A 27,189-nucleotide genomic window follows, 5' to 3' on the forward strand; every position below is an offset into this window, starting at 1 on the left:
CGGTCGAGAGAGGCCGTGGGGACCAAAAGCGGGCGCGTGCCCACGGGCGCTCGCCCCCAGCCTCCTCCCCAGGCGGCTCCCGAGGGGATCCTGACGGCTTCGACGTCGCCATGGCAGCTCTGGAGTTAGAGGCGGGACGGACCTGAATGGTGTTCCCCCGGATTCAGGCCATTCCCGGAACCTCGTGGTGTGACTTTGTTTGAAATAGGATCTCGGCAGGTGTAAGTAGTTAAATGAAGTTGAGGTCACGCTGGAGTAGAGTGGACCCCGAGCCAGTGTGACTGGTGTCCTTCTAGGAGGAGGAGAGGCGGAGACACAGTGAGGACGGGCAGAGACGGGAGCGATGCGGCCACAAGCCCAGGGGCGCCCGGGAGCACGGGGAGCACAGAGCCAGGGAGTCAGGGAGGGACGTCCTCAGCCTCAGACACAGCATGGCCCCCACCCCGATTTCTGCTGCTCAGCTGGGGAGCTGGGTGAGCACGTGACCAGCGGTCTCGAGCCTCTCGCTGTGGGTGCTTTGCTGTGGTGCCCGGGGCTGAGGCAAGGCCAGGAGAGTTCCATCCCCGCCCAACCGGCAATCATGTGGGCTCGGAGCCAAGACGTCTTATTTCAAATTTCCCTGCCAGGACCCCGTCTCAGGACTCTGGGGGAGACGTGCCCCACCCCATCCAGCGGAGGGAGCGGAGGACGCGACCAGGGCATCCCCCGAGGAAGGATGGAGCTGTCGGGGGAACTCCCAGTTGTCCATACCTCTTGGGCGACATTGACAAAGGCGACACTGGTGTTGGAGTCAGGAAACATACGTAGAACACTGAGCAAGGCCTCCGGGCTCCTCTGGGCCGGTGTTGACAGGGTCAGAGCGGAGTGGAGCCTTGCCGCTGGTCTCACCCAGCGGATCTGCGCCCTCCCCAAGGTGAGGCCTAAACTGAGAAATCCCCGTGCGGCCCAGTAAACCCGAAACACTCAGCTGAAAGGGAAGACGCGGCCTGGAGGAGGGGATCCGGGCGGAGGAGGGGGCACGGCCTTTTTTGTACATTTCCTAGGACTAGGTGCACCCAGAGCGGAAGTTACACACAGTAACAACGGCCTAGGAGCCCCCCTCGCTTGTTTCCCTTCCGCCAGGAAGCCGAGGCCAGGCTCCCTGCGTGCTCACCCCGTGTAGACAGAAGTGGGAGGAAGCTCCCAGGGTTCCGCTGGACCCCGACTCCCATCTGATGAGGTTGTGGAGAGCTCAGTGGAGACAAGGGGCTGCGACCAGAGGCAGGGGAGGGTGTGACCTCCACCCGGGGCCTCAGACTCCCTGGGGCCGGATCCCTGGGATCTGGTGGCTGAGGACAGCACCGTTACCTAGCCCTGCGGCCACACTGCTAATGGGCCTTTGCTGCTCCTCTGCCCCGGCACAGGTACAGCGAAGGAAGGGCACCCACGGCAGGGTGAGTTGAGGGGGTGCCCCCCGCTTCTGGGAGTCACCGGGGGCCCTCACCCAGGAGCCGCAGGAGAAGGCTGGTCCCTGACCCCATGTCTCCAGGGACATCCAACACCCGTCCTGACCTCTCACCCCTGGATGGACTCTTCTTCCCCAGCCCTTTTCTCCATACCCCGCAGCTGCAGGAGGTCATCTCTGAGAGAAAGAGAGCGAGAGAGAGAGAGACACAGAGATGGAGAGACAGAGACAGTGAGAAGGGGAGACAAAGAGACAGAGAGACCGTGGAGAGAGACTTGGCCTAACGAAGAAGCAACAGGAGAGAGGGGTGGAGGGGACCGAGAGGGGTCACGTGGAGAAGCACCAGTGTCCCTCAGACCCAGGCCAGGTGACCACGGCCGGCGATCAGGGACCTCCCCTGGGCAGGGCCAGAGCAGGGCCTGGGCCTTGGGGAGAGCCTTGGGCGGCTTCCACAGGGGCTGAGGGGCCCCATGAGAGCTTGGTCAGGAGGCTCGTCCTGGGTCGGGGGACGGACCCAGACAAGGGAGGGGGATGGGAGGATGGGAGGGGGGATGGGAGGGGTGGGGGGCTGCCTCTCGGGTGACACATGGGGCCCAGAGGGAGGGGGGAGGGGACTGAGGAAGAAACGGCAGCCCTGAGTGCTCTAGGAGGGGTGACCGAGGGTGCAGGGGCTTCCAGACCAGAGCCTGGGCCCTGAAGAAGCTGCACCAGCCGCCCTACCTGCCTCAGGTGTAGGCCTTCAGGGATGAACAGGGACAGCTGGGGGGTGTAGACAGACCCAGCTAGGAAGGACAGCCCTGATAGGGGCCGGGGTCCCAGCCCAACACACTGTGTCCAGCCCATCTGGCCGCCATCCCCACCAGGTGCCCAGGAAATGGCCACCCCCAGACTCTGCGGCCCCTCGGCCAGCAGCCCCTCTCCTGCGTGTCCACAGGCACGAGTGTGCGGGGTGGCCACACGGGCCCCGGGGGACGGGCAGCCAGGTCTCACCCGTGTAGGCCATGATGGTGACCAGCAGGGCCACGGCCAGCACCCTGTAGACGGGAAGACTGTTCCGGCAGCGGAGGAGGGTCAGACGGAAGAGGAAGGCGCAGGAGCCCTCCACCAGCGCGCGCAGGGCCGAGCCGCAGTGCATGTCCATGAGGGTCTGCAGGACGCGCATGTCGCTGAGCTCCCAGGCCCAGTAGAGCCGCGTCAGGGCACAGACCGCCTGCATGCCCAGCGCCTGGGCTGCCAGGTCCAGCAGCATGCCAGGCAGAGAGGCCTCGGCCAGGAGGAACTCCTGCAGGGACACGGCGGGATCGGCTGAGGCCCTGTCCAGGGCGGCCCCGTGCACCAGGAGGAGCAGGAAGAGCAGGGTCAGCAGCAGGTCGGGGCCGAAGCCCCCCCCCCAGGGGCCGACATCCGCCAGCGTCCGCATCTCCAGGCAGCAGGCCCCCAGCTGGGCGGCGCCCACCACCTCCCGGGCAAAGCAGGCGTAGGTGCTCCCGGGGAGCAGGGCCTTGGCCGCCCTCCTGGCCACCTGGCAGAGGGCGAAGGTGGAAAAGAAGAAGGAGAGGGACGTGTTCAGACTGGCCATCGGCCTGGAGGCTCCAGGAGGGCCCAGGCTCAGCAGGGGACTTGAGCTGACTGATGTGTCAGGGGCTGGCGGCCCGGCCCCAAGGGCGGGGGGTGGGGGCTGTGGGAGCGCCACACCTGTGCCCGCACACCTGTGCCCTCACCACACCTGTGCCCTCACACCTGTGCCCTCACCACACCTGTGCCCTCACCACAACTGTGCCCTCACACCTGTGCCCTCACCGCACCTGTGCCCTCACACCTGTGCCCTCGCCGCACCTGTGCCCTCACACCACCTGTGCCCTCGCCGCACCTGTGCCCTCACACCACCTGTGCCCTCGCCGCACCTGTGCCCTCACACCACCTGTGCCCTCGCCGCACCTGTGCCCTCACACCTGTGCCCTCGCCGCACCTGTGCCCTCACCGCACCTGTGCCCTCGCCGCACCTGTGCCCTCACACCTGTGCCCTCGCCGCACCTGTGCCCTCACACCTGTGCCCTCGCTGCGCCTGTGCCCTCACACCACCTGTGCCCTCACCGCCAGCCCCGCCTCTGCGGCCCTGCGGGAGGTGGGCCAGGAACTCCCCCAGCAGCGGCCCGCGCCTCGGCCACCCTGCGCTACTCCTCAAAGCCTCCGTTGGAGCCGGCAGAGCTCTGTGACCCCCACCCCACCGGGCTCCTGGCTCCACGGGCACAGCCGGGCAGCTCCCTGCACCTGCGCCGTGTCCCCTCCTGCGCGAAGGTCCCCGGCACCGCCTGCCCTGTGGATCTGCTGCCACCAGTTCGCCCGGGGAAGGCAGCTGCATGCTGGGCCAGGAGTCCCCGCGTGGGGAAACTGTGGGCGCCCGGCAGGGCTGCTCTGGACGCCTTGGAAGCTGAACCTGCAGAAATGGGCCCACTTCACCTTATACTTAATTTGTCTGCCTGGAGGGTGGGCACGTAACATGCATTTCTAAGAGAGCAGTGAGTCAGTCCTGAGCAAAACAGGTGGCTGGGAAGTTCAGGGGCTGCCTCCAGCTCCCAGCATGTGGTGAACTCGTTCCAGGGCAAGTGGGGATCCCCTGTGACCCCCTCCCTGCACCCCAGTCACGCCCACAATGCACCCCCTTCCTGGAGACACGTCGCTGGGCCTCAAGTTGGAGGGACCGGGAGTCCGGGACTCTGCTGGTGACTCGGTGCTGGACGCTGGCCGGGCTGCAAGAACACAAGGCCCGAGGTCGTGGTCATGGACGCTCCTCAGGGACCCCAGGACGTGCAGGAGGAGGGGCAGACACTCGGGGGGGTGGGCTGCACTGGATCCGCTGGGCAGCCCTGAGGCAGCAGTCATTCCAGCAGAGGGGACAGGCTGAGTGAGGCTGGAGGCCACTGGGGGTGGAGGGAACCTGGCAGGGGCCGGGGCCGGGGGCTGGGCTGAGCCCCCTCTCCCAGGCCTGTCCTGGAGCGGGAGGAGGGGGCCGGGCCAGGGCAGTAGGGAGTCCTGGCAGGATGCTCCCAGGGCAGGAGGAATGAGCTGGGGGTCGGAGGCACCTTCTGTTGAAGACCCAGGTCCAGGTCTCTGGGACGCGGCTCTGTCACCCGCCAGCCTGTGCAGGGGCCGAGGCACAGTGGGGCGGAGGCATCAGCAGGGCGGGGTCGCCCGGGGGAGACGGGTTCCCTCTCCCTGAGCCCCCACCCTCACCCCTGCAGAAGGGTGGACAGAGCAGGAGAGGTGGCTTTGAGCCCAGGAGCCGTGGTCTCTGCAGGGCAAAGGCCTGGCGTCCAAACACCGCCAGGGGACCCCCCGGGAAAGGGGCACAGGTGACACCTCTACAGCCCCCACCTCGTGCCCACCTGGAGGACCCCCAGGCCCCGCAGCAGCTGCTGTTCTCTCCCCCACGTCCCATCCCTGTCCTGCTGTCCTCCACCTCCCCCCTCCCTCCTTCCCAGGCAGCGATTCCAAAGATTAGAGAAAAAAAGGCCGTCAAAACCAGTATGAATTTCCTTCCAAGGAGTTCAGCTGGGCCCAGCGCTGCGGAGGGTGCTGAGCGTGGAGGGTGAGAGCAGGGCCTGGCCACCTTCGTCGGCTGGCTACGCCCCAGATGGAACCTGTCGCCTGCAGCATCCCTGGTTTCCCCACCAGACGCCCTGCTCCTGGCGATGCCCCAGCCTGGGGATCCGCATCCCCGAGCAGGTCACGGCACTTTCAACGCTGGGGCCCGAAACCAGCCAAGGCTTCCAGCCTTGCCACCAGAACCAGTCTTGCTGCTCGGAGGGCCGCGTCTCCACCCCTTACAGGCCCTCTTGTTTTCTTTTTCCCACCCAGCATCTGTCCCTCCTGGAGCTCAGACTCAGGGAGTGGGGACCCGCAGCCTGAAGGATTAGGAGCTGATTTTTTCGGTTGCCCTGGTACACAGTTTGGAGGTTTAGGACTTTCCCAGAGGTGGGGAAGGCGACTGGCCCCCCCGCCCTCCAGGGAGAGGGGTGAGGTTTGCCCCCGCAGGAAGGTCCCCCAGGGCCAGCCTTGCCAGAAGTCCACCCACTGTCCCCTGGCCCCCGACTTCGCCCTGGAAGGCGAACAAGCCCCCAGACTCCAGCCTGGGGTGTGCGGTGTGTGTGTGTGTGTCTGTCCTTCCCTTGTACGAGGCCCCCGCCCTCTCAGAGGAGCTGGGAACAATCTGGAAGCCACTGAGACCTGACGGCTGGGTGCACAGAAGCCGGTGATAAAAGAAATGTTCACCTATTGAGGTCTGGGGAAGTCATTCTGGCTTACACATGCGTTAGCTTGAATTTGATGCTGACTCGAGCAGCCTGTTTGTGGCTTATCAGACGCACATTGTACGGATACCTCTGCTTTAATGATTAAAGAAAAGGGCACATTGACCAGAAGCAAAGAATGTCCATGTTAAAAATAAAGATGAAATGCCTCCCTTCCTGGGACGTCGATGCTGGTGCTGTTTTGAGGACAAGACTCCCTCCCAGGCACCAAGTCACGCTGACTCTCTGTGTACCTGCTGGTCTGTTTTTTATTAAACCTTGAAGGAATGTAACCCTGACTTGATTGATGTTCTTTGTTCTGACAGGTTATAAAACTGCTGAAAACTCTGCTTCTGCAGAGCAGTTTCCCAGTCATCTGGAAAGCTGTTTTCCGGACTATAGTCTTCAGTCTGGCTTAAGTAATACTCTTCTCTTCCTATTACAGATTATCGGTTATTTTGTTCGACAGCGGGTTCCCCTCAGGGCCCACGCGGTGCATGAGTGCATGGGGAGACCTCCTGTCCGCCTCGGGAGCTGCTGGCCTTCGTCCTTCCCTAACTGTCACCCCGCTCCCAGCAGTTGGGGCCTGGTCTCCAGGTGTCCAACACCTGCTCAGCTCAGAGCACACAGAACCGCATGACCGCGCAGACCTCCTGACTGGAGTTCCACGGTCATTCACACTGAATAATCAATGTTAATTAAGTTTTTTAAAAAAATTTATTTATTTATTTTTATTTTTGGCTGTGTTGGGTCTTCGTTGCTGTGCACCGGCTTTCTCTAGTTGCAGTGAGCGGCGGCTACTCTTCATTGTGGAGTGCCGGCTTCTCATTGCGGTGGCTTCTATTGTTGTGGAGCACGGGCCCTAGGCGTGTGGGCTTCAGTAGTTGTGGCTCGCGGGCTCTAGAGCGCAGGCTCAGTAGTTGTGGCGCACGGGCTTAGTTGCTCCGCAGCATGTGGGATCTTCCCGGACCAGGGCTCGAACCCGTGTCCCCTGCACTGGCAGGTGGATTCTCAACCCCTGCGCCCCCAGGGAAGCCCAGTCTTTGTTTTCTGATAAAACTTAAGTGGTGCGGAGCCCACCAGTCTTAATAGTGGACTTCCACCTGTGTGACAAGTGCACAAACCCAGGTAACCCACACATTTACCCAGATGGGAACGTTTTCCCAGAAAGTCTCGCGTCCCTTCCCAGTCAACCCTGCCCCTAATCAGAGGCATCTGGCTTCCTGCTTTACTTCATCACAGGCTTGGGGACAATCAAATGTAACCAGACTCCCGCGTCTCCACCTGGGGGCCAGCAGGGAGGTGGACTGATTTTGTTTCCAGTGTCAGAGTTTTGCTCCTTTTTATTGCCGAATGGAATTCTGTTTCATGGATGACACAACTTGTTAATCCATTTTTCCTGATGATGAACAAACATTTAGGTTTTCTTCCATTTTTTTTTCACTAATACAAATAAAACTGCTATCGCACGTTCGTATAAGTCCTTGTAGACAAATTTTTTTTTTTTTTTGAGTAAATACCTAAAGAATTTTTCTAGACCACAGGGCAGGTGAATGCTTAATTCTGTAAGGTACCATCACTACTTTCTGCAGGGTAGTTATAGTTTTTACACTCCCAGGAGCAATGTATGAGATGCATGGTGTCTATAAAAGTCGGTGCTGTGAAGACTTTCACACATTTCCTGTTCTCCCTGGTGTTTAGTTCTCTCGGTGGTGGGAAGTTGCATTTCCCTGATGACAGGTGATGTTACACACATTGTCAGGAGCCTACTTATTGGTCATTCAAATACCTTTGGTTCTTTTTTTACTAAACTGTATATCTTTTTTATCGAGTTATAATAATTCTTCATATATTCTGGATACAAGTCCTTTGTCCTATAATTGTTTTACAAGTATTTCCTCCCAGGTCCTGGTCCATTTTCTTGATACGGTCTTCGGACACGTAATTCTAGAAGTTCTACAGTTTCCCATTTTACATTTAGGTCTAAGATCCATTTTGGCTCAACTTCTTAACTTTGTGAAAAGTGTAAGATCTGTGACCAGATTCTTTAAAATACTTTTTTTGCCTGTGGGCATCCCATTGCCCCAGCACCGTTTGTCGTGAAGACTGTCCTCGTGCCCTTGAACTGCCTTCGCTCCCTTGTCAAAATCGGTTGACTCTGCTTGGGTGGGTCTATCCCTGGGCTCTCTGTCCTGTTCCGTTGATCTATTTATCTGCTCTTTCACCAGCACCACACCATCCTGATTTTTGAAAGCTGATAGTAAGTCTTGAAGTCGGGTAGTGTGAGTCTTACAGCTTTGTTCTTCTTCAGTACTGTGTTGGCTCTTCTGGGGCTTTGGCCTTGACGTACAAACTTTGGAATCAGTTTGTCAATATCTGGTGTCCTGGCACTGTGATTGGGGTGCATGGAATCTGTAGGTCCAACCAGAAAAACTCACATCTTTACAGTAGTCAGTCCTGCAATCGGTGAACACAGAATGTCTCTCTATTTACTTACATCTTTGATTCCTTTCATCAGAATTTTGTTGTTTTTTGCATACAGATTCTGAACATATTTTGATTTTTACCTACCTTGTTTTTTTGTTTTACTTATTTCTCTCCTTTTTTGGGTGCTACTGTAAATGGTGTTTTTAAAATTTGAAATTCTAGCTGTTTGTTTCTGGTATATAGGGAAGTCACTGACTTTTTCTTTTCATTTTCATTTTATATCGCCCCATGTGGGGCAACGATGAGTAGAGTTGCTTTAAACATATGAATATCAGTTTTCTAGGGCATAGTTTTTCATTTCTCTAGGGTAGATACCCAGCAGTAGGACTGCTGAGTCATATGAAAGTGTATGTTTAGCTTTCTAAGAAATTCCCAAACTCATGTCCAGAGTGGCTGTGCCTTTTGCATTTTCACAAACAATAGAGAATTCCAGTTGCTTTGTTTCCTCACCAACCCTTGATATTGTCAGGTTTTGTTTTTTGTTTTTAATTTTAGCCTTTTTAATTTGTGTGTAGTGGTATCATTTAGCATTTTTAAATTGGGTTGTTTTATTTCTTATCATTGAGGTTTGAGAATTCTTACTGTGTTCTGGAGACAAGTCCTGTGCCAGATGTACGATTTGTGAGTGCCTTCTCCTTATCTGTAGCTTGTCTTTTCATTTTCTTTCACAGAGCAAAAGTTTTTTCATTGTAATGAAGTTCAATCTTGCATTTCTTTTCTTTCATGGATAGAGCTTTTGGTGTCATGTCCAACAACACTTTGCCTAGCTTTATCTCCTGGAGATTTCCTTGTATGTTTTCTTCCAAAAATTTTATAGATTTAGATTTTACATAACATTTTGAGTTACTTTTTGTATAAGGTGTGAGGTTTAGGTTGATGTTCATTTTAAAAAACATATCAATGTCCAATTGTTCCAACATTATTTGTGGAAAAGTCTATCCTTTCTCCATTGATTGCTTTTGCACCTTTGTAAAAAAAAAGAAAAATCAGTTCGTTATATTTGTGTGTGTGTCTACTTCTGGATTCTCTCTTTTGTTGCCTGTATCTATGTGTCTGTCCCTTTACCAACACCACACTGTCCTGATTACTGTAGCTTTATGGTAAGTCAAAATTGGGTAGTGTGACTCTTTTTACTTTATTCTTCTGTGTCAAAGTTGTTTTAGCTCTTCTGGTTCCTTTACTTTTCACATAACTTTTAGAATCAGGTGGTTGATATCTACAGGAATTTTGATTGAGATCATGTTGAATTTATAGATCTATTTGGGGAGAGATAACCACTTAACAAATATTGAATCTTCTAATTATGAATACAGTGTAACTCTTCATTTCACTTAGGTCTTTGATTTCTCTCATCAATGTTTTGTAGTTTTCAGCATACTGATTTTTCATATGTTTCGTCAGATTTATACATACGTAGTTCACATTTTTGCTATTTTATTTTTTTTAACATCTTTATTGGAGTACAGTTGCTTTACAATGGTGTGTTAGTTTCTGCTTTATAACAAAGTGAATCAGTTATACATATACATATGTTCCCATATCTCTTCCCTCTTGCATGTGGTACATTTTTTAACTCAAATTTTCAACTGTTTATCGCTAGTATATAGAAATAAAATTACTGTTTGTAGTTCAATACCTTGTAATAATGTATAATGGAAAAGAAACTGAAAAAGTATATATATATACGTGTGTGTGTGTACATATATATGTAACTGAATCACTTTGGTGTACACCTGAAACACTGTAAATCAATTATACTTCAATAAAAAAATAAATAAAATAAAATTAGTGTTTGTATATTGACCTTGTATTCTGCAACCTTGCTTAACTAATGTATTAATTCTAGCAGATTTTTGGTATATTCTTTAAAAAAAAATTTTTTTTTTTTTTTTGGCTGCGTGGCATGTGGGATCTCAGTTCTCCAACCAGGGATCGAACTGTGCCCCCTGCAATGGAAGCACAGAGTCTTAACCACTGGACGTCCAGGGAGTCTTTTTAAAATTTCTACCTATTATGCCATTCTTCCATTCTGATGTGTGTGCCTTTTCCTTCTTCCTTTTGCCTTACTGCACTGGTTAGGATCTCTATTACCAGGTTGAATTGGGGTGATGATAGAGGGCATCCGTGTCTCGTTCCCAATCTTAAGGGTTCAGTATTAATTTTTTTGCTATTAAGTATGGTGTTAGCTACAGATTTATTGTAGACACACTTTATCAGGTTAAGGAAGTTATCTTCTATTTAAAGTTTTGATTAGCAATGGATTTTGGATTTTCGTCAAATGCTTTTTCTGCATCTATAGAGAGGATAACATGATTTTTCTTTCTTTAGTTTAATATAGTGAATTACATTGATTAGTTCTTGAACCAAGCTTGCATTCCCAGGATAAACCCAACTTGGTCATGAGGTATTAACCTTTTTACGTACTACTAGATTCAATTTGGTAAAATGTTATTGAGGATATTTGTTTCTATGTTGATGAAGGATATTGGTCTGTAGTTTTATTTTCATGGAATGTCTTTGTCTGGTTTTGGTATGAGGTAATGCTGACCACATAAAAGGACTTGGGGTTGCCTGGGCATGAGGCTGGCAGTACAGGGGTGGCATACCCAAGGGCACCTGGAGCTGTTCAGACAGGTGCAGCCGGGTACTGAGGGAAGCAGGTGGATGCGACCACGATAAACACCGTCTTGTACCTCCCACCCCTCAAGGCTCTCTCCCCTCCCCACCTCGCCACTGGGAGATGCGTGCTGTCCCCAGACAGCGCTGGACACCTGGCCCTGTGGCTATTTAAGGCCCCAGCAAACAGACCTAACACACAAATAAAGCCAAGCGGAGACCCGCGGGTCTGGTGTTGCATAAAGAGCCATGTTTATTTCTTAATTGGACAGAGCCTTAAGTGCACACACACGGTACAGGAGCCTAGAGCCTAACACTTGGGTTTCGGACATCAGGGAACTAGAGTCATTACACCAGGATGGCACTTACAGTGCAGGGGCTGGGGTGTGCCACAACCACGTATGTACAAGCCACGGGGGAACTCAGGGGACAGCTGGCCGCGGGACGCACGGACCTGGGGAGGAGCCACAGCCTGTCGTCTCTCCCGGGGGAACGTGTGGCCCAGCCCCAGGGATACAGGAGGGTGCCTGCGGGGTCCCCGCGCTAAGGAGAGCTGACGGAGGACCAGTGTGGCCACCCTGCTCGTGCCTGCAGCATCGGCGACGTTTGGGGACCCTCCCCGAGTGCCTTGCGACATCCGCCCCAGAGGTGTCGAGGGGGGACTAGGATTGCCGGGAGACCACGTCACTGCAGCCGCCCTGGTGTGTGTGTGGGTGTGCGTGCGTGTGTGTGCATTGTCGGTGAGCGAGACAATGATTACTCAGAACAGAGAGGCCTTGAAACTTACGAGCGTCTCAACAGCCGGCCCTGGGCACCAGCCGGATCGCTTTGGAGCTGGGCCGATCAGCCGGGAGCCCAGCATCTCCCTCCCCGGGGCTCCTCCCTAGGGCCACAGCGGAAGGAGCCCACCCCTCCCTGGGGGACAGAGAGCCCCCTCCAGGCGAGCATGGCCTCAAGCACAATGAGGCTGCAGCCTGAGCGGCAGCAAGCACTGGAACAAAAACCGTCCAAGAGAGATGGCTTTCTGGATCTTTCTCTCCTTCCCCACTCGCAGGACACAGCAGCCACAGCCAGACCTGACTTTCCTGTCTGCACCCCACAATCTGAGAACCCTCACGGGCCTCCAGACCAGCCTCCCATGTCACAGATGTGGCAACTGAGTCCCAAACCACTTGTCTCTGGCTTACATGGCACCGGGCATGGGAGAGCAGCTTTCCCGACTCACAGATGGAATTCTCGGACCCAGGCCCTCGCGTGGGAGCCGGCCTGAGAGGAGGAAGTGGTGACGGGTAGGGGACACCAGATGGTCCACACCTGGTTCCGAGTTACTGCCAAGATGCCAAGACAGCGCAAGGCCCAGACGAAGCAGCCCTGGAGGCCTCCATGGCCGTGGAGGCCCCTGAATTTGGGGCAATTCCCAGAAACCCTCCCGGGGGCCCCCTGCCCCACTCAGCGGGTGCTCTGCAGGTTGGCTGGCCCCAGACACCTGTGCCCGGGGTGAGAGGGCCTCAGACTCTCCGGAGGCCACGGCCTCAGGCTGGCTGACCTGAGTGGCCGTGGCCTGAGCCCTGCACCTCCAATCTCCCTGTAGGAAGGAGGGGCTCTCGGAACTGACCCATCTTAGGACAACTCACCCCACCCGTCTCTCCTCCCTGCCCTCAAGGCCATCACGAAGGCCAGCGTCAGTGCTTGCTCCAGAGCGTGCTGTCCCCTCTGCTCTCTGCGTCTTGACCTCTGCCTCCAGGGAAGCCCTGTGGGGGGAGCACAGGCCTGCTGGTTTCCGGACAATGTTTGACTTTAGTCCAGAATGTGAACCCTCCGTCACCCCCTCTGGAGGGACGTGGTAGGGACGGGTCTTGTGCTGTGGTTGCTGTTTTCCCTCGAGCTAAAAAGAGGCTGAATGTGCCTCTGAGTGTAGGAACAGGTCACTGAAGACCCCAGGCCCTGGTTTCTCTGAAGGGTTTATGGCCTGGGCATGACACACGGCCAGACTCTCAGCCCGCGGCTGGCTCCTGCCCGGTCCCGGGCAGCCCTCAGGCATGGGGTCTGCAAAGGGGACGAAATGGATATTGTCACGAGGGGGCAGAACAAGACAAGGGTGACACCCTCGGATACAGAGGAAGCCCCCTTGATGACGGATGACCCCAGCACTGGCTGCCCTCACCTGACCCCGTGGAGTTTTCTCACTGGGACTCACAGAAACTCCTCTCTTGGGACAAAGAGGGGAAGTCACGATTTCTTCCCTGGAGCGACCTGAAGCTCACCCCGGTCTCACAGTGGCTGGAGATGCCGCACCAGAAGCCCCTTGCTGCCTAGACCACCTCTAAACACAGCTCCCCGCGCTCAGCCGGCCTGGACACACGACACGCCCGGTGGGACCCTGACCACACTCCCGCTCGGTTCCCACCAGGACGGCCCCCAGCCAGGCGCCTGCTGCCTCAACTCCCACGTGCTGCCAGGGACAGGCTGCCGGCGTCACCTGGACAGTCGCACCTCAGGTGGCTGCTATCCAGGTGAGACGTGGGCCCTCCCTCCTGCGAGGAGGAGTGCACCCACCTTCTGTGCTGCTCGGACTTCAGGCATCAGAGCCCCCCAGACACACACACACACACACACACACACACACACACACACGCACACACACGCCCTGGGACCAGGGCCTGCCCCACAGGCCGCTGGGCAGAGGCCTCAGCTCCGGCTGGGCAGGTGTCCCCGTGGTGCCAACAAGGAGGTGCCCGGCCTGTCCAGACGCCACCTCACTGTGGTCTTCCCAGGCGGCTGCCCCGCCTTGCGTGTCCTTAAAAAGCTTGGGAGGTGCGTTTGGGAGCAAGCGGGGTGGGTCCACCTGAGCCCTGCGGGTCTATGTGAGGGCATAAGAGATGCACACTTATAAATAAAACACAGTCTTACAGTTAATTTCTGAGTGGACTGTTTCAGTGTCACTAACTGATGTATGTTAATTATAGTCTGTCTATGCTTAAAAAAATATTAGAACGGCAGCGACGCCCCCATGGCTCCTGTCCTCTGGCCTTCCTGGCGTCTCCCAGCTCTTCCCACCCAGGGCGCGTTCGAATGAAGAAAGGACAACAAACGCGGCCTCTGCTGGGAGCACGACAGGTCATGTGGCAGGTCCCCGGCCAGAGGTGGGTTTTCGGGGCCCAGCGTGGGCATCCCCAGGAGGAGGGGGCGCGTTGGCTGTCTGCTGGGAGCAGGGCTGGGCGGCGGATGACACGACAGATGGTGACGAGGGTGGGAGAGCGGGGCCGGGCCTGCTGGCTGTCCAGGAGGGCTCGGCTCAGACCCTCATCTGGGCAGACCTCCTCCTGGAGAGCTTGGACCTGCCGAGGGCGGGAGAGAAGTGGCGGTCAGGGCGCCAGAATGCCGGCATTAGTGTCTCTGGTTCCCCGATCGCCCGAGAGATGTAACCCCTGTCTCCTGGCCCTGTGACTCGGGGGGAGCAGCCCTCCTCCCAGTCCCGTCCCCCCACCCCAGCCTCCTTTGTAAGTCACTGACTAGGGGCAAGGCTCCACCCACCGAGGGCCTGCCTGTCCCCAAGCCTGGCTGCAGTATGTCCCCAACATCGAGGCCCGCCCTGGTTGAGTGTCAGTTCTGAAAATCTTGGGGATTTACACACTCGGTGAGGAGCAACGACCCGAAAACAAGAATTCACGTCCTCAAGACCGTCCCCCCCGCCCTCTGCAGGCAGGACGTACCGTATGGTCCCTGCCAGGAGGGGGTTGAACGCGTACAGCCAGTCATGCATGTCCTTGTCGCTGTTGGCCTGCAGCAGGATGCCCCGGTGCTCCGTGCACACGGCGAACGTGTTGGGGGTCTGTGGAGGGAGGCTGCCGTGAGGGGCGCCAGGCCTCCCGCGGTCAGCTAGGGGCGGTTGCCACTCCACCGGGGCCCAGGTGGGCGGGGAAAGGCCCCTCCTCCCCCAGGGGGAGCGTCAAGGACGAGGAAGCAGAAAAGAAGACCCCTAGGAGGGGGCAGCGCTGCTGCGTGCACAGCCCATCCTGACCCTGCAGGCGGCGGCTCCCATCCGGAAGCCTCTGTAGTCAGGACACCGGTATCTTCTCATGTCCCCGTGGCCACGCCCGAGGCTACCTTGTCACTGCTCTGTGTCCCCGTGGGATGAGTCAACCCCTCACAGGCCAAGGTCCCTCCCCCGGGGACCCTGGCTCAGCTGCTGGCCCAGATGTATCCTCTGGGGCCCGTTAATCCTGGCATCTTCTCTCAGGCCCGAGCCCTCGACGTGGCGGGCGTGGGTGGCAGGCTGAGCTCACACCTCCCCCTCCCCCACCACAGGGAATCAGTGCCCAGTGGGCCCCGTGGCCACCAGCCAGGAGTCAGGGCTCCTCACATCCAGGGCCACCGCTTGCTCAGAGAGGAGCAGGGGCAAAGCCAGGCACAGGGGGCTGGACTCCTGGGCCCACTGCCCCGCTGGCCCTGCAGGGCTCCATGACACCCACTGTGGGCGTCCCCAGGAGGAGGGGACTGTGTCGTTAGCCATCGAATGGGAGAGGAGTAACGCTTGCGCCACCCATCACCGCTGCTGTCACCAGGACTACCAGCCCCACGGGTGGGCAGAGCGACCCTGGGACACGAGAGGCAGAGGAACAGGGAGGCTGACCCCCATGTCCCGGCCCGTGACAGACGGGCCTGGCTTCAGCCGGGCAGCGAGCGGACGCAGGGCCCGCGGAGGAGGACCAGGACCGGCGCCCGCCCTCCCCCCGCCTGCGGCCATGTCGCACCTTGAGCATCGCCTGCTGGTCCTCGCTGTACTCAACCTGGGCCGTGGACAAGTTGAGCACGAACCTCTCCACGGCATCCCTGTCGCTGTTGTACATGTAGGCGTAGGGCCGCCGCACGACCACGAAGCGCTTGGCCCAGCCGGCCGTGTGGGGCTCCAGGAAGTGCAGGTACCCCTTCTTGGAGACGATCGGGCTGGGGGCGGGGACGCACCAAAACCATCTTTCTGCAGCTGCCCACCAGGTGCCCAGCCCCCGCCCGGCACTGGCCCTGGCTCTGGCTCTGGTCCCCCCTCCTGCCCTTTATGTCTGCTCATTCTCCACCCCTGTCCTAGGTCAGGGGGCCCTGCCCGACCCCCCGGCACAGAGCTGTCTCCATCCCAGGTCAGGGGCAGCCCACCTGTCCTTGCAGGGGCAGAACTGGCGGGGCGGTGCTTTAGAAGGGCCCCCGCTTGGGGCAGGGCCCCCACGCACCTGACCCGGATCTCCTGGATGTCGGGAACCAGCTGGCGCTGGGGCTCCTTGTTGGTCTCCGTTGCCCGGGCAGGGGAAGGGGGCTTCTTGGAATCCACCTCCGGCAGGGGCTCAGGCTCTGGGCTGGCTGGCCGGGAGCAGGGCTGTGGGGTCCTGGGAAAGCAGAGTGAAGCCGCTGCACTCCTGCCAGGAGGTGCCTCTCTGGCCCGGCTTCCCCGACAGCCAGTGTTACCCCCTCAGAACCGCCGGGGGCGCCTGCCTGGGCCTGCCCACCCCGCCGGCTCGGACCTCCGGCCGGCCCGCCGCTGCGCCGCGCTGCGCTGTGTGGCGGGCAAGGTCCACACCGACGCGGCGCCTTCTCCCGTGGCACGTTCTGGCTCCCCACCTCCACCCCCCGTGAAAGCGGCTTCCGCATCTCTTGTCTCCAAAGTTAAACTGAAGCTGACCCGACTTTCTCAGGGACCGTGTGCGTGGAGGGAGCTGCTAGTCGACTGTGGACACCAGGCCCAAGCGACGGACCCGGTGGCCAAGGAGGCCTGACTCCGGATGGCGCCCAGAGGGCTTGATGCCTTTTTCTTTCAAGAAGACAATCTGGAAAGCCTGAGGTGTCATGAGACCTGATGGATCAGACACGAGCACTGCCGGCAACGCGTCCCCTGCCCCCAACACCGCTCAGCAGGTGTCAGGTGGGCTTAAGTGGCCTCTAGGCTCTGCTTTGTCACCACTTTGCCCACTGAGTATTTTATGAGTGCTGCCACTGAATAGGGCTTTTTGTTTAGCGTTTTGACCCGTTCCTGGTTTTATTCACGACTGTATTCTAAATCTACTCTTTAGCAGAAAATGACCTTGGACAGGGCCCGTCAGGCGGCAGGGCAGACCCCCTCCCCCAGCCCTGCCCTAGTGTGTGGCTGTCCCCAGACACCCAGCCCCTCGAGCCCTGCCTTCTTGCTCTGTGCCCAAGTCCCAGCCGTTGTCGTCGGTCAGCTTGTGGAGGCAGAAGCTTTGCCGGGAGCCTGGAGCTCACTTACCTCAGGTCAGCAGCTCCGTACCGGCCCTCGACCAGGGAGGGGCAGGTGGAGGAGGGGGTGAGCGTGGCCGCCCCCAGAGGGGACATGGACGGGTCCCGCAGCAGGGTGACAGACATCTCAGAGAGCTGCGGAGGAGAGACGGTTCTTCGGGGACAGCCTCAGGGCCCTCTGTGGGTGGGGGCATCCCTGCCGCGGCACCTTTGCCTGCATTTTACCTTCTGTTTAGGGCAACCCCACTCCAGCTGCGGGCTGGGCTCTCTTCCCAGCCTCCCCACCCTCTCCCAGCGCTTCAGGCTCTGCCTTGCCGAAGGAGGTCCTCGAGGCTGTAGAGCTCCAAAGATGGAGCGAGGACCACTGGGTGGGGGACTGGTGATGGGCCAGAGCGCCGGAAGGGAAGCCTGGAGCCTGACGCGGGGCAGGGCCAGCCTCCAGCGGCTCCACGGAGGGCAGCACAAGAGCCACCCCAGCCTTGGGCATGGGTATAAGGCAGCAAGACCAGGGTGGGCCCCCAGGTAGGACGCCAAGGAGGGAAGGACGCCGAGGAGAGGGGGCTTGACCAGCCCAGGACAGAGGCAGCTGGGTGAGGGCCAGGCTGGATAGGGCTGGGGACTGGGAAGACTGGAGCCAGGGAGGACACCAAGTGGACAGCCCTGGACCCGGCGGGCCCCTCGCTCCCTGCCCTCCAGGACCCCAGCCTCAGGCCCCGAGAGGCCACCCCTCAGCTCCGAGGCATCCCTTTAGGCTGGGAGAGGAATGCTCCTAAGAAAACCCTTATCCCCTTCTCTCGGCCACAACAGCCCCCGCGGGCGGCCCTCCACGCCCACCTTGCTCTCGCTGGCGCTGACGCAGACGTGGCCGTGGGTGTGCTCTCTGGTGAAGGAGTGGGTGAGGAGCCGTAAGCACTGCCGGAGAGCAGACGCCTGGTCAGGGGCTTCCCGGGACCCGGCTCCGCCACGGACACAGGCCCGGGACACGGGAGACTGGCTGAGGGGCCAGGCACCCCAGGTCAAGGTGGGAAGCACCCTCACCCCTCCCAGGTGATGCGGCCATCTGAGGAAGCCCCTGGGGCAGGCCTGGGGCCTGGGCGGGGCTGGGGGTGGGGCCAGCATCCCCTGAAGTCCGGGAGGCCTTCCCCGTGGCCCACCCAGCAGCAGAAAGGGCCAGCTCTGGTGTAGGTGGCGAGCTCCCCATCAGCATAGGTATGCAAGAGAGAGCAGGGCACTGCCTTGGGGAGTAGGCTATAAGAGGTCCCCGGGTTCCAATGTGGGTAGGGTGGGGTGGGGGCGGGTTCAAGGTGACCCTACGTACTCATTCCCCCAGGTCCTGGTGGCCATGACAAGACACTGGCACCAGGAAAGGGCCAGGAGCACGGCCGCCACCCGCCTGCCGCCCACCTTGACCGCCAGCTCCCGCTGCCTCTCGTTGGGAGCCTCCAGGGACGACGGCCGGCCCGCAGCCGCGAGCGGGGAGGTGGGCGAGCTGTGGGCCTCGGAGTCCTCGCTGGAGATGGGGGACAGGGCCTCGGGAGCAGGCCGCTGGGCCGTCTCCAGCTTCTCCCGCAGCAGCAGGTAGTGCCTGGTCTTCTCCACCTGCACAGAGGAGCACGAGCGTGGTTTTGCCTCTGCTCCCGCCAGGGCAGGGAGGGTGGGCGGCTGCTCTGAGTCCCAGGCCCGGTTAGGCCCGGGAGAGCCGGCCGCCCAGCCGGGCTGTGGCGTGGGACGTGGCGCCAACAGACCCGCCCGTGCACCCGCCGTGAGCCGACGGGACGGACACTGCGTTCCCGCAGCCGCTTTCCAGGGGGCCGTGCACGCTGCAGCTGTGGCCTGGCGAAGGGCCCAGAGGGTGGACGTGGCCCCGGATGCCCGCTTCCCACCCGCGCCCTGGCCCGCAGTCAGCGCCGCGGCTGGACACTGGCCGTCCTGGCCCGAGTGACAGAACGGCCTCGCCCTGCCCACTAGCTTCCCGCCCGGTCTCTTTCTTGTCTCATCTACTGCCCGACAGTCTGCGCTTGGGTCGAGGATGAACCTTCCCCCCTAAGTCGGTGGCCGTCATGCGGCCGGTCGGCTCGAGTGCCACGTGCCCCATCTTGGGTGGGGTGAGAGCCCGGCGGGCGCGGCCCTCTCACCTCCTGCAGGAGGCTCAGCTTCTCCAGCTCCCACTGGTGGTCCAGGATGAGGCTGTCGCTCCGCGGCCTCCAGCCCGCCAGGTTCTCCTCACCCCGGACGTAGGCCACGGACGTGTCCAGCACCCGCCGGCGCCGCCGCTGCATCCCTGGAGCGACGCCGTCAGACGCAGCCCTAGCTGCAGGCTTATCCACCGAGGGAGGTGGGACCCCCGCCCCAGGCCCCCAAAGCCAGGTGTCCCGCGGGGTCTCGGCTGCCCCTCCTCTCCCTTCCTCCCTCCCCTCCAGCCCCCCAGCAACGCCAGGGGGCACGAGGTGGGCACTTGAGTCTCCAGGTGAGGGGCCCCCAATGGCAGCGTGGCTGAAGTCACCCAGGTGATCCCAGGGGACCGGGCTCCCTGACCTCCAACGGTGCCCCACCCCACCCCTGACCAGAGAGCCCAGGGTAGACGCTTACCTGGGCTGCCCGTGTCGGCCACGTGGCACAGGCTGAGCTCATACACGCCCGTCACGCGATTGCTGCCAGGAGTGGTGGGGGGTGGGAGGAGGAACGTCGTCACCTGGCCCCGCGTCGGCCAGGCACCGACTCTCGCCACCATCAAATGCACACTGGGCGCGAGTCCTGCAGCCGCCCACGCCAAGCGGCCTTGCACGGGGTGGCTGAGGCGCTAGGTTCCCCGCGATGCAGTCCCTGTACATGGTTCCCATCCCAGACTCCCGCTGGGACCCCCTTCTCTTGGGACCACTGATTCTGCCAAGGGCACCCCACTAACCCACTCATGGAGAGGGGCTCACGCGCACGGGGTGACCTCCTGCACGACAGGATCATGGCCAGCCCAGGACCCCCACCCCCCCTTCCTCCCGGCTGTGCCAGAGCAGCCTGGACACGGGGGCCCACGAGGCAGTGCACGGGGAGCCTCACTGAAGGCGGCCAGCAGTGACCTGGCACCCTTGGTGGTCCCTGTTGCTGGTGCAGGGCCCCCTCTTACTGCCTTGACATTCTCGGCCATTCCTGCCCTACCCCCAAGAATGCAGGGAGTGGTCAGAGCGCAAGAAGGGACGCCAGCCTCCGAGAGGCACTGGCTCAGCACAAGTCCTCCCTCAGGAGGTGCTGTCCAGAGCCCCCCTTCCCGCCCAGCCCCGTGTTTACCCAGCTTCTCCCACGGAGTGGGGGGAGCAGTCCCAATAGCACAGATCCGCATGGCCCCTGGGGCCGAAGGTCACCGGCACCTCCCAGGGAGGCCCCAGAGTGCACACCTCAGGCCTTCCCACTGTGCCGTGGGGAGAGCCTGGCTCTCTCACAACCCCCAACATGACATCGGTGTCCCCACAAGTGCCCGGCGGCGTCCACTGACGGTCCGAGTGAGATGGACCCCAGAGCCGGAGGCCCGACGGGACCGGGGCGGGTCCTCCGTCTCATGGGCCAGCCGGCCCGGAGTGCACCACGTGACATACTGCTCCGCGCACAGCCCAGTCTGGTGCTCCCTGCGCCCAGGGCGCCACTGCAGGCTCACCTCTCCGAGGCCCGCAGGCTCCCGCTGCCGAACAGGTTACGGATGGAGCGCGACGCCGGCAGCTTGGCATCGCGGGAGTAGAAGACCATGCAGAAGTCCTTGGTGATGACGGCCGGCTGTGTGCAGTTCTCCAGCTGCAGAGGGCAGGGAGGGGCTCGGACCCAAGGACAGCCCAGGGCGCTCGGCTCCAGCTGCACCTAGCCATCTCCCCCTCGGGGCACAAGAGCCTCTGCCCGACCCACAGCCAGGCCGGAGAGAGAGCCAGGCACCCACTGCCGGGGGCCGGTGTCCGTGCAGGGGCCCCAAGTGCCCCGGACACGGGCCTCAGCTGCCTCACCATTAAATCGGGGTGACACTGTCCCCAAAACGTTTGTGAGGATCCGACCGGACCCTGTCTGTGCACCCACAGTTTAACTCTCAGACACCACAGGAAATTACTGCACAGCGAGCGAGGTGCTGTCTTAAACAGCCAGTTCTTTGGTTTTCCCGAAACTCCAAGATAACTGCTGACAAAGCTGGGGTCTTGTCTGGGCAAAGCCCTGCAAGTGTTTTCTCAGCCTGAGCAAACCTCATCCCATGGGACAGTCACACAGGTAGGTCCCCATATTACAGCTGGAGTAGTTAGGCTCTAGGGGGGTGGATGCCTTTGTCTCTACCATCCCGCTGGCTGCAGACCCCAAATCCCCGCCCCCATTCCTCATTACTGTGCACAGCAAGAAATGCCCATGCCCCCAGCCTCCTCCTGTGCTTCGAAGGGAGGTCATGGCCTCAGACCCTGGGGATGGAGAAGGGGAGGCTTCTGCTTTTGTGCTGCCTGGAAGATAGATGCAATGTCTGGTGGTGCTGCAGCCATCTTGCAACCCCAAGGACAAACCCATACACTAAATATAGCAGCGTTAGTTAATTGTGAGCATAGCCATTAAAAGTACATAGATTTAATTCAAGGACTTAAGAAGCCTTCTCAAAAGAGAATAGGGTTGACTGGGTTTGTCCAGGGCTAACAAGCACCCTCACTGCCCCTTGGCAAGCAGCTGAGGCTTGGGGCACGGATGATTTTGGTGGAGTGCCCTGGGGGCAGGCTTCTTACCTCAACGTAAGCAGAGAGAGTCATGTAGATCTTCTCTCGGTAAGGGGTGACCCGGTTCAGCAGGAGGGAGTTGTGCATGGAGCTGTCCCACGCGGCCTCAAACTGGTAAAAGGTCCTGGATGGAAGCAGAGACAAGGTAGAAGGTCGGATGCGGCTTGCTCTTGGTGGGGGTGGGGACATGCAGACAGACAGACACAGACAGACAGACGTGTGGGCCACCCGCAGGGAGAGCCGCTGGGGCCACAGGTCAGAGGCCCAAGTGCTGGTGTCCAGGGAGGATGGAGCTCTCCTTACTCAGGACCATGCCAGGTGGGGGGCTCCAGGCGCCCCCCAGGATGAGTGCAGAGCTCTCTCAGCTCCACCCTGGGGGAGAGGGAGGGGGGGGTCCCCTGGAGCTGAGGCAGGAGAGGATGGAGAGGGGAGGAGAGGAAAGGGGAGGGGGCTGTGACAAAGGGGAGGGAGGGTGAGAGGAGGGGGGGAAGGGGGCAGAGGTGACGGTGGTGGTGGGGAGACCGTGGGAAGGGGTGACCGGCTCCACTCAGTCTCGGCCTGAGTAAGGAGGCGCCCTGGCCTCTCCCTGGACTCAAAGGGAGCCCGCCTGGCTTTGCCAAAACTCTCCATGGCCATCTCCTCCACCAACCGACTCGCCCTTGGGGGAGGATGCTGGGGGTGAAAACCGGAGTGGCCCCTCTCCCAGACGGCATGGCCTCCGCCCACCTCAGCCAGGCCCCGTGGAAAGGCAGGGCCCCATGTAGCACAGAGCAGGCAGTGGTGGCTTCTTTCTGTCCCCAGTCTGTAACCCGGAAAATAATGACCAGAGCATGAGCCAGTGGCCAGGAAACCCCTCTGAGGGCAACTCAGGACAGCCCCAGGGCCCAGACAATTTGGTGGTCTCCACTCCAGGGCAGGGTTTCCTGTTATAGGACAGTTTCTGTTTTCAACCATCTGATGGCAGAGCTCCTAAACTCTTGCCTCAGGCCGGGTGCATGTTTTGAGGACCCTCGTATTCAAGCTGGGGCTTTGCCTCAAGGCACAATGTGGCCGCTCTGTGGGCCCCGGCAGCCCCCAGCCTCACCCGGTTTCCATCCAAGCATCCTCACAAAGACACAGTTGAGAAACGCATCAACACAAGCAGCCGGCCACAGCACACGCCCTGACATGGCCCGGCCCCTTCGGAGGAGCCGGGCCCACCCGGCAATGCAGAGGGAAGAGGAGAGAAGCTGCGTAGGGGCAGGGACAGCGCCACGGCCACCCCCTCTCTCCATGGCGCAGTCCAGGGGCGCGGGAGAAGCAGCGGGACAGGGCAGGGCCACTGCTGGACACGTCACTGAGGAGAAAGATCCAGAGGCAGGACGTGAGGACAGCAGGGTAACCAGAGAATGGGCAGAGAGCACGGGGAGACATCGGGGGAGAAAGGAAACTGAAAGTCAGAAAGGACAGACCGAGCGAGCGCGGAAGAGAAAAGTGAGCTGTACCTAGTGTCATTTCCGAATGAAACGCTAAAGGCGGTGGCAGCCAGAACACACACGTACACACACAGAAGAAATTCACATGTCAGAACGAGCACTGTCACCCGGCCAGGTACCAGCTAACTGACATGGAGCAGGCGGGGCCGTGCCACACCAGCCGCGGGGCTGCTGACCGCTCTCATGGGGCCCAGACGCGGCCCACAGGGGTGGGGGGCTCCCTGTGGGTGGGGCCCACTCTAAGCCCCCAGCCCAGGCACTGCAGACACCCCCTTTCCCTGTGTCCACAGGGAGAGTCTTGGGTCCATCTCCAGCAGGACCAACTGGGTGCACCTGGTGCCACCACCCAGACCCAGAAGGATGCCCTCTGTCCCAGGGGTCCCCAAATGCCCCAGCTCTGAGGCGCCAGGCCTGTGGACAGAGCCAGAGGCCTGCTGCAGTGCAGCTCAGAACAAATGCCCCCCCTGACAGCCCAGCTCCAAATGCCACTTCACAGCATGTGACCTCAGGCTGACAGCAGACACCTCTGTGCCCTGCTTCCTGGACCAATGACGGGCAGTCACTGCCCCGCCTCACTGAGATGTCCTGTGGGTTAAGTAAGCCAGTGCGGAGCTGAGGACAGGGCCTGGGAGGCACTATTGTTATTACCAGTCTTCACCCCAGGAGGCCCAGCCGCACCCTGGGCAAGGCCCAGCCGGAGGCCCCGGCCCTGGTAGGCCGGCCAGCCCCAAACCCTCCCGCTGGCCCAGGGCCTGGCTCAGCGCTGCCACCTCTGTCCACCTGCCTAAAATGTCGCTACAGGACGCTGCCGGCTTCCTTCCCGCCGCAAGTGCTCGGGGCGTGAGGACCCAGCCCACCCCAGCAGGGCGGGAGAGTGGCAGCCCACCCACATGGGACCCAAGCAGCCACACAGGAGGCCCTGAGCTTGCTGCGCAGGGTGTCACATGGCAGGAAACTAAGACCCAGCGGGCTGAGAGGGAGCCACGGTGCATCCAGGAGGTGACTGGCAGGCGGGGAGACCACACCAGGACCCCGACTCATGAGCAGGCCCAGGAGACCCCTCTGGGCATCAGGTCACCCGGAAGGGCGCCCCCTCCCCTGCGGCGCTGCCCACTCTACCCGAGCGAAGTTCAGTCAACCCCCCAGGTACACTTTTAAGGGAAATGTGTGGCCCAGACTTGGGGTCCCGGGACCCACAGCATCTGCACCACTGGGACCTGGTCAGAAATGCAGATTCCGGGGACCCCGCACCCACGGAGGCAGAACCGCTGGGGTGGGGCCACCTTAAGGGCGGAGCATCAGAGCTTCACCATCGGCTCAGCACCCCTGTCGTACTGTGGACCCTCTGCATCCAGCCCATTCTGGGGAAAGTGGCCAGTCCTTGCCTCCAGCGAGGCCGTGCCAGGCTCCACCATGGATCCTAGTCATTTGCCCTTCCATCTGCGTGCCGTGCCCTGGGACCCCGTTTTAAAGAAAGGGGCCACAGGCAGGCCAGCCTGCACCCACAGCAGGGCCCCGGGGGGTTCCTGCAGGGCCCCCAGCCGGACGGAAAATGCCCATCAGCACAGTCCTTCTGCAGCAGAGTGGGGACCCAGCATCGAGGAGTCCCCCCCACCCCATACACCTCCGGTCCACTTCCAGGAGCCTCCAGCTGACATCTTGATTCCAAGCGAGCCTTCCAAGCCTGGCAGGGGGTGGTTCCTGGATGGGGAGGCCTGTCTGGCGGCTCTCCTCCAGCCAAAGGGGTCAGGCAGCAGGGGCCCAGAAACAGAACCACCCCAAATTCAGCTCTGGGACATGAGCGTGATGCTCAAACAAGCGAGGACCCACATGGGGAAAACTTGAAAACTCAGTTAAAAAGTTTTGTTGACAAAATGTCACATGTTGTAAACATCTTTTCTGTCCTGCCACAAATAGGCTGCAGCTGTTTCGTTTTCCCTGGGGTTGGTGGAACGGGAACCCGTATTGGCCCTGCCTGTGAGCACGTGTGGGTCCGCGGGAGGCCCTGGGCTGCCCAGAGGCCCAGGTGGGGCTGGTCCTCATCTCGGCTGGGCTGCCTGGGTGGGAGGTGATGGAATCTCAGGGCTCTCAACACGAGCGCCTGGTCATTCTGTATGGGACTCTACCACGCCTGCTGCCGACGGCCCATCAGAGCTCGTTCAGACAACTTCTGACATGCGTCACAGCCATCGTGTGCCAACAGGCCGGCATGGCGGGCATCCTAAGGCGAATGGGTCTGTCAAGAATCTGAAAATTAAACCCCACGCTCGAGGTTTCAACCAGAAACTCGTTATGCTCTGGGAACTATGTTTCTCGAAAAAGTGTCACTTTCAGGAGTGGCCCAGGTTCTTGGGGAAGGTGGTCTGATGGGCAGGCTTCCAGGACTGAGCCCCCGGACTGCAACTAGGGCAGCCCTCGTGTCCGGTGGGAACCGTGATCTCAAGACGTGCTCACGCGGCTAAGAAACAGGGGAACGGCCTCGAACTCAGGAATTCTGCTCAGTGTCTGGATGCCACACGTGCTCGGCCAAGCGGCATCACCCACCACACAGAGCGAGCTTAGACCAGAGGGACAGAGGGGATGGAGGAGCGAGGGGATGAGGGGACAAGCGAACTCCCTGGCCAGGCTTTTAGCTTCCTGGGGACTGCCTGTTCCTGTCTTAGTCTTTAAACCCCCTTTCTAACACCCCGAAGAACGTGGCTCACATGTGATAGATGAATGAATGGGTGAGTGAGGGTCATGGCCCCATAAATGGCGCAGCATGGCAGGACAGAAGGGGAAACTCAACAAGATCCCACATCTGGGCCCTTCCCGGGAAGGCTGGAGTAGCCTTTGGGGCACCTGGGCCACCTGTTTGGAGAAATCAGATCCCGCGCCTGGTGGGATGGGTGAGGGTCACCGTGGACTGCCCTGCTTCCCAGCCTTCTCCTCAACACCTCTGTGCTTTAAAGGGTCTTGAGGACCCTTTCTGCTCCGGGCAGGTGGAAACCCGAGCCCCGGGCAGGAGCGTGAGCTGGGGTAAGATGCGCGGACAGGGTGGAAGGTCTGACCCAACTCTTCATGGATCACAGGCTGTGTCACAACCCCTCTTGCGCGTCTCAGGGGCTCCACAAGGTGGGCGTGAGTCCCTGGTATTTAAGTGGGGCTCCTTTGGCAAAATTGGAGTGGTTAGAAAAAAAAAACCCAGGCTTTTGCTCAGGAGGTATGTGTTTTAAATTGATTACAAGTATTTTAAATTAAATACTAACAAGGTAGTAGTGAAAAAACCACACAACTTACATTAATAAAGTTCCACATGCAAGACCCCTGCTAAGATCTTTTCATGTTCATCTCATTTAACATCACAACCTTAGGCAGGCCCTAATAAAATCCCCTTCCTGAGGCGGAAAGAAACCAAGGTTCCAGAAGATTCTGCCACTTGTCCACATTCACAGCCAGGCTGCCCCAGCCCAGTCGGTACAGCCCCCAGCCCCCACCCCACTCCAGATGTTGGGGACGGGACCCTCTACTTGTCCCCAGTACCACCCACCACAGTGGTTTCCTGCCCCGCAAAACATAGCCCCGTAAAAGAGGCACCAGCCCGAGTCTTGGGGCTCTGACCCCTCACCCCTCTGAGCGCCCTAAGCCTCCTCTTGCAGGCCAAGTCCACTGGGGGCCGATGAGCCCACCTCTGAAACTGGGGGCTGGGGCCCCCTGCTCAGGTGCAGGGGTGAGGTCCTCCTGAAGTCTAGGGGCTGGCGAAGGAGGCCCTGCTGGGAAGGAGGAGCTCTCCCTTCCTTTCCGGGTGCCATGTCTCCTCCTGGCCGGAGGGTATGTTTGCATTTTACCCAAACCTTCCTGGAGGCATGAGGTACTTGCGGGGGGTCCAGGACCAGCCTGTGCACCCCTCTATCATGCTGGGCTGGTTGTGG

The 27,189-nt window shown here is 59.5% G+C and overlaps 2 protein-coding genes across 6 annotated transcripts in view; both read right to left on the bottom strand.

Moving 5' to 3' along the window:
• Positions 1-229: 229 nt before the first annotated feature.
• LOC309662273 (aquaporin-12-like) lies at positions 230-3,023 on the bottom strand (the record flags this gene model as incomplete). The annotated part of the gene is made up of 4 exons (XM_082464729.1): positions 230-292; positions 751-834; positions 2,165-2,364; positions 2,435-3,023. 4 exons carry the CDS (start codon positions 3,021-3,023, stop codon positions 230-232), a joined length of 936 nt encoding a protein of 311 aa, XP_082320855.1.
• An 8,041-nt stretch (positions 3,024-11,064) lies between these two features.
• Positions 11,065-27,189, bottom strand: part of KIF1A (kinesin family member 1A) — a 93,072-nt gene continuing 76,947 nt past the window's right edge. For 4 of the 5 annotated variants that reach the window (XM_082465297.1, XM_082465296.1, XM_082465295.1 and 1 more), the window contains 11 exons: positions 21,813-21,927; positions 20,726-20,859; positions 19,669-19,730; positions 19,215-19,360; positions 18,484-18,678; positions 17,914-17,991; positions 17,090-17,214; positions 16,062-16,214; positions 15,591-15,783; positions 14,550-14,668; positions 11,065-14,174 (listed from right to left, as the gene is read on the bottom strand). In XM_082465297.1, coding sequence (XP_082321423.1) covers positions 14,132-14,174; positions 14,550-14,668; positions 15,591-15,783; positions 16,062-16,214; positions 17,090-17,214; positions 17,914-17,991; positions 18,484-18,678; positions 19,215-19,360; positions 19,669-19,730; positions 20,726-20,859; positions 21,813-21,927 — 1,363 coding nt within the window. In that variant the 3' untranslated portion in view covers positions 11,065-14,131. Of the gene's footprint in view, positions 14,175-14,549; positions 14,669-15,590; positions 15,784-16,061; positions 16,215-17,089; positions 17,215-17,913; positions 17,992-18,483; positions 18,679-19,214; positions 19,361-19,668; positions 19,731-20,725; positions 20,860-21,812; positions 21,928-23,287; positions 23,312-27,189 lie in introns of all 5 variants that reach the window. The other variant, XM_082465293.1, reaches the window with a different exon arrangement.

Source organism: Balaenoptera physalus, assembly GCF_965194825.1.
Source record: "Balaenoptera physalus genome assembly, chromosome: 6".
NCBI lineage: Eukaryota > Metazoa > Chordata > Mammalia > Artiodactyla > Balaenopteridae > Balaenoptera > Balaenoptera physalus.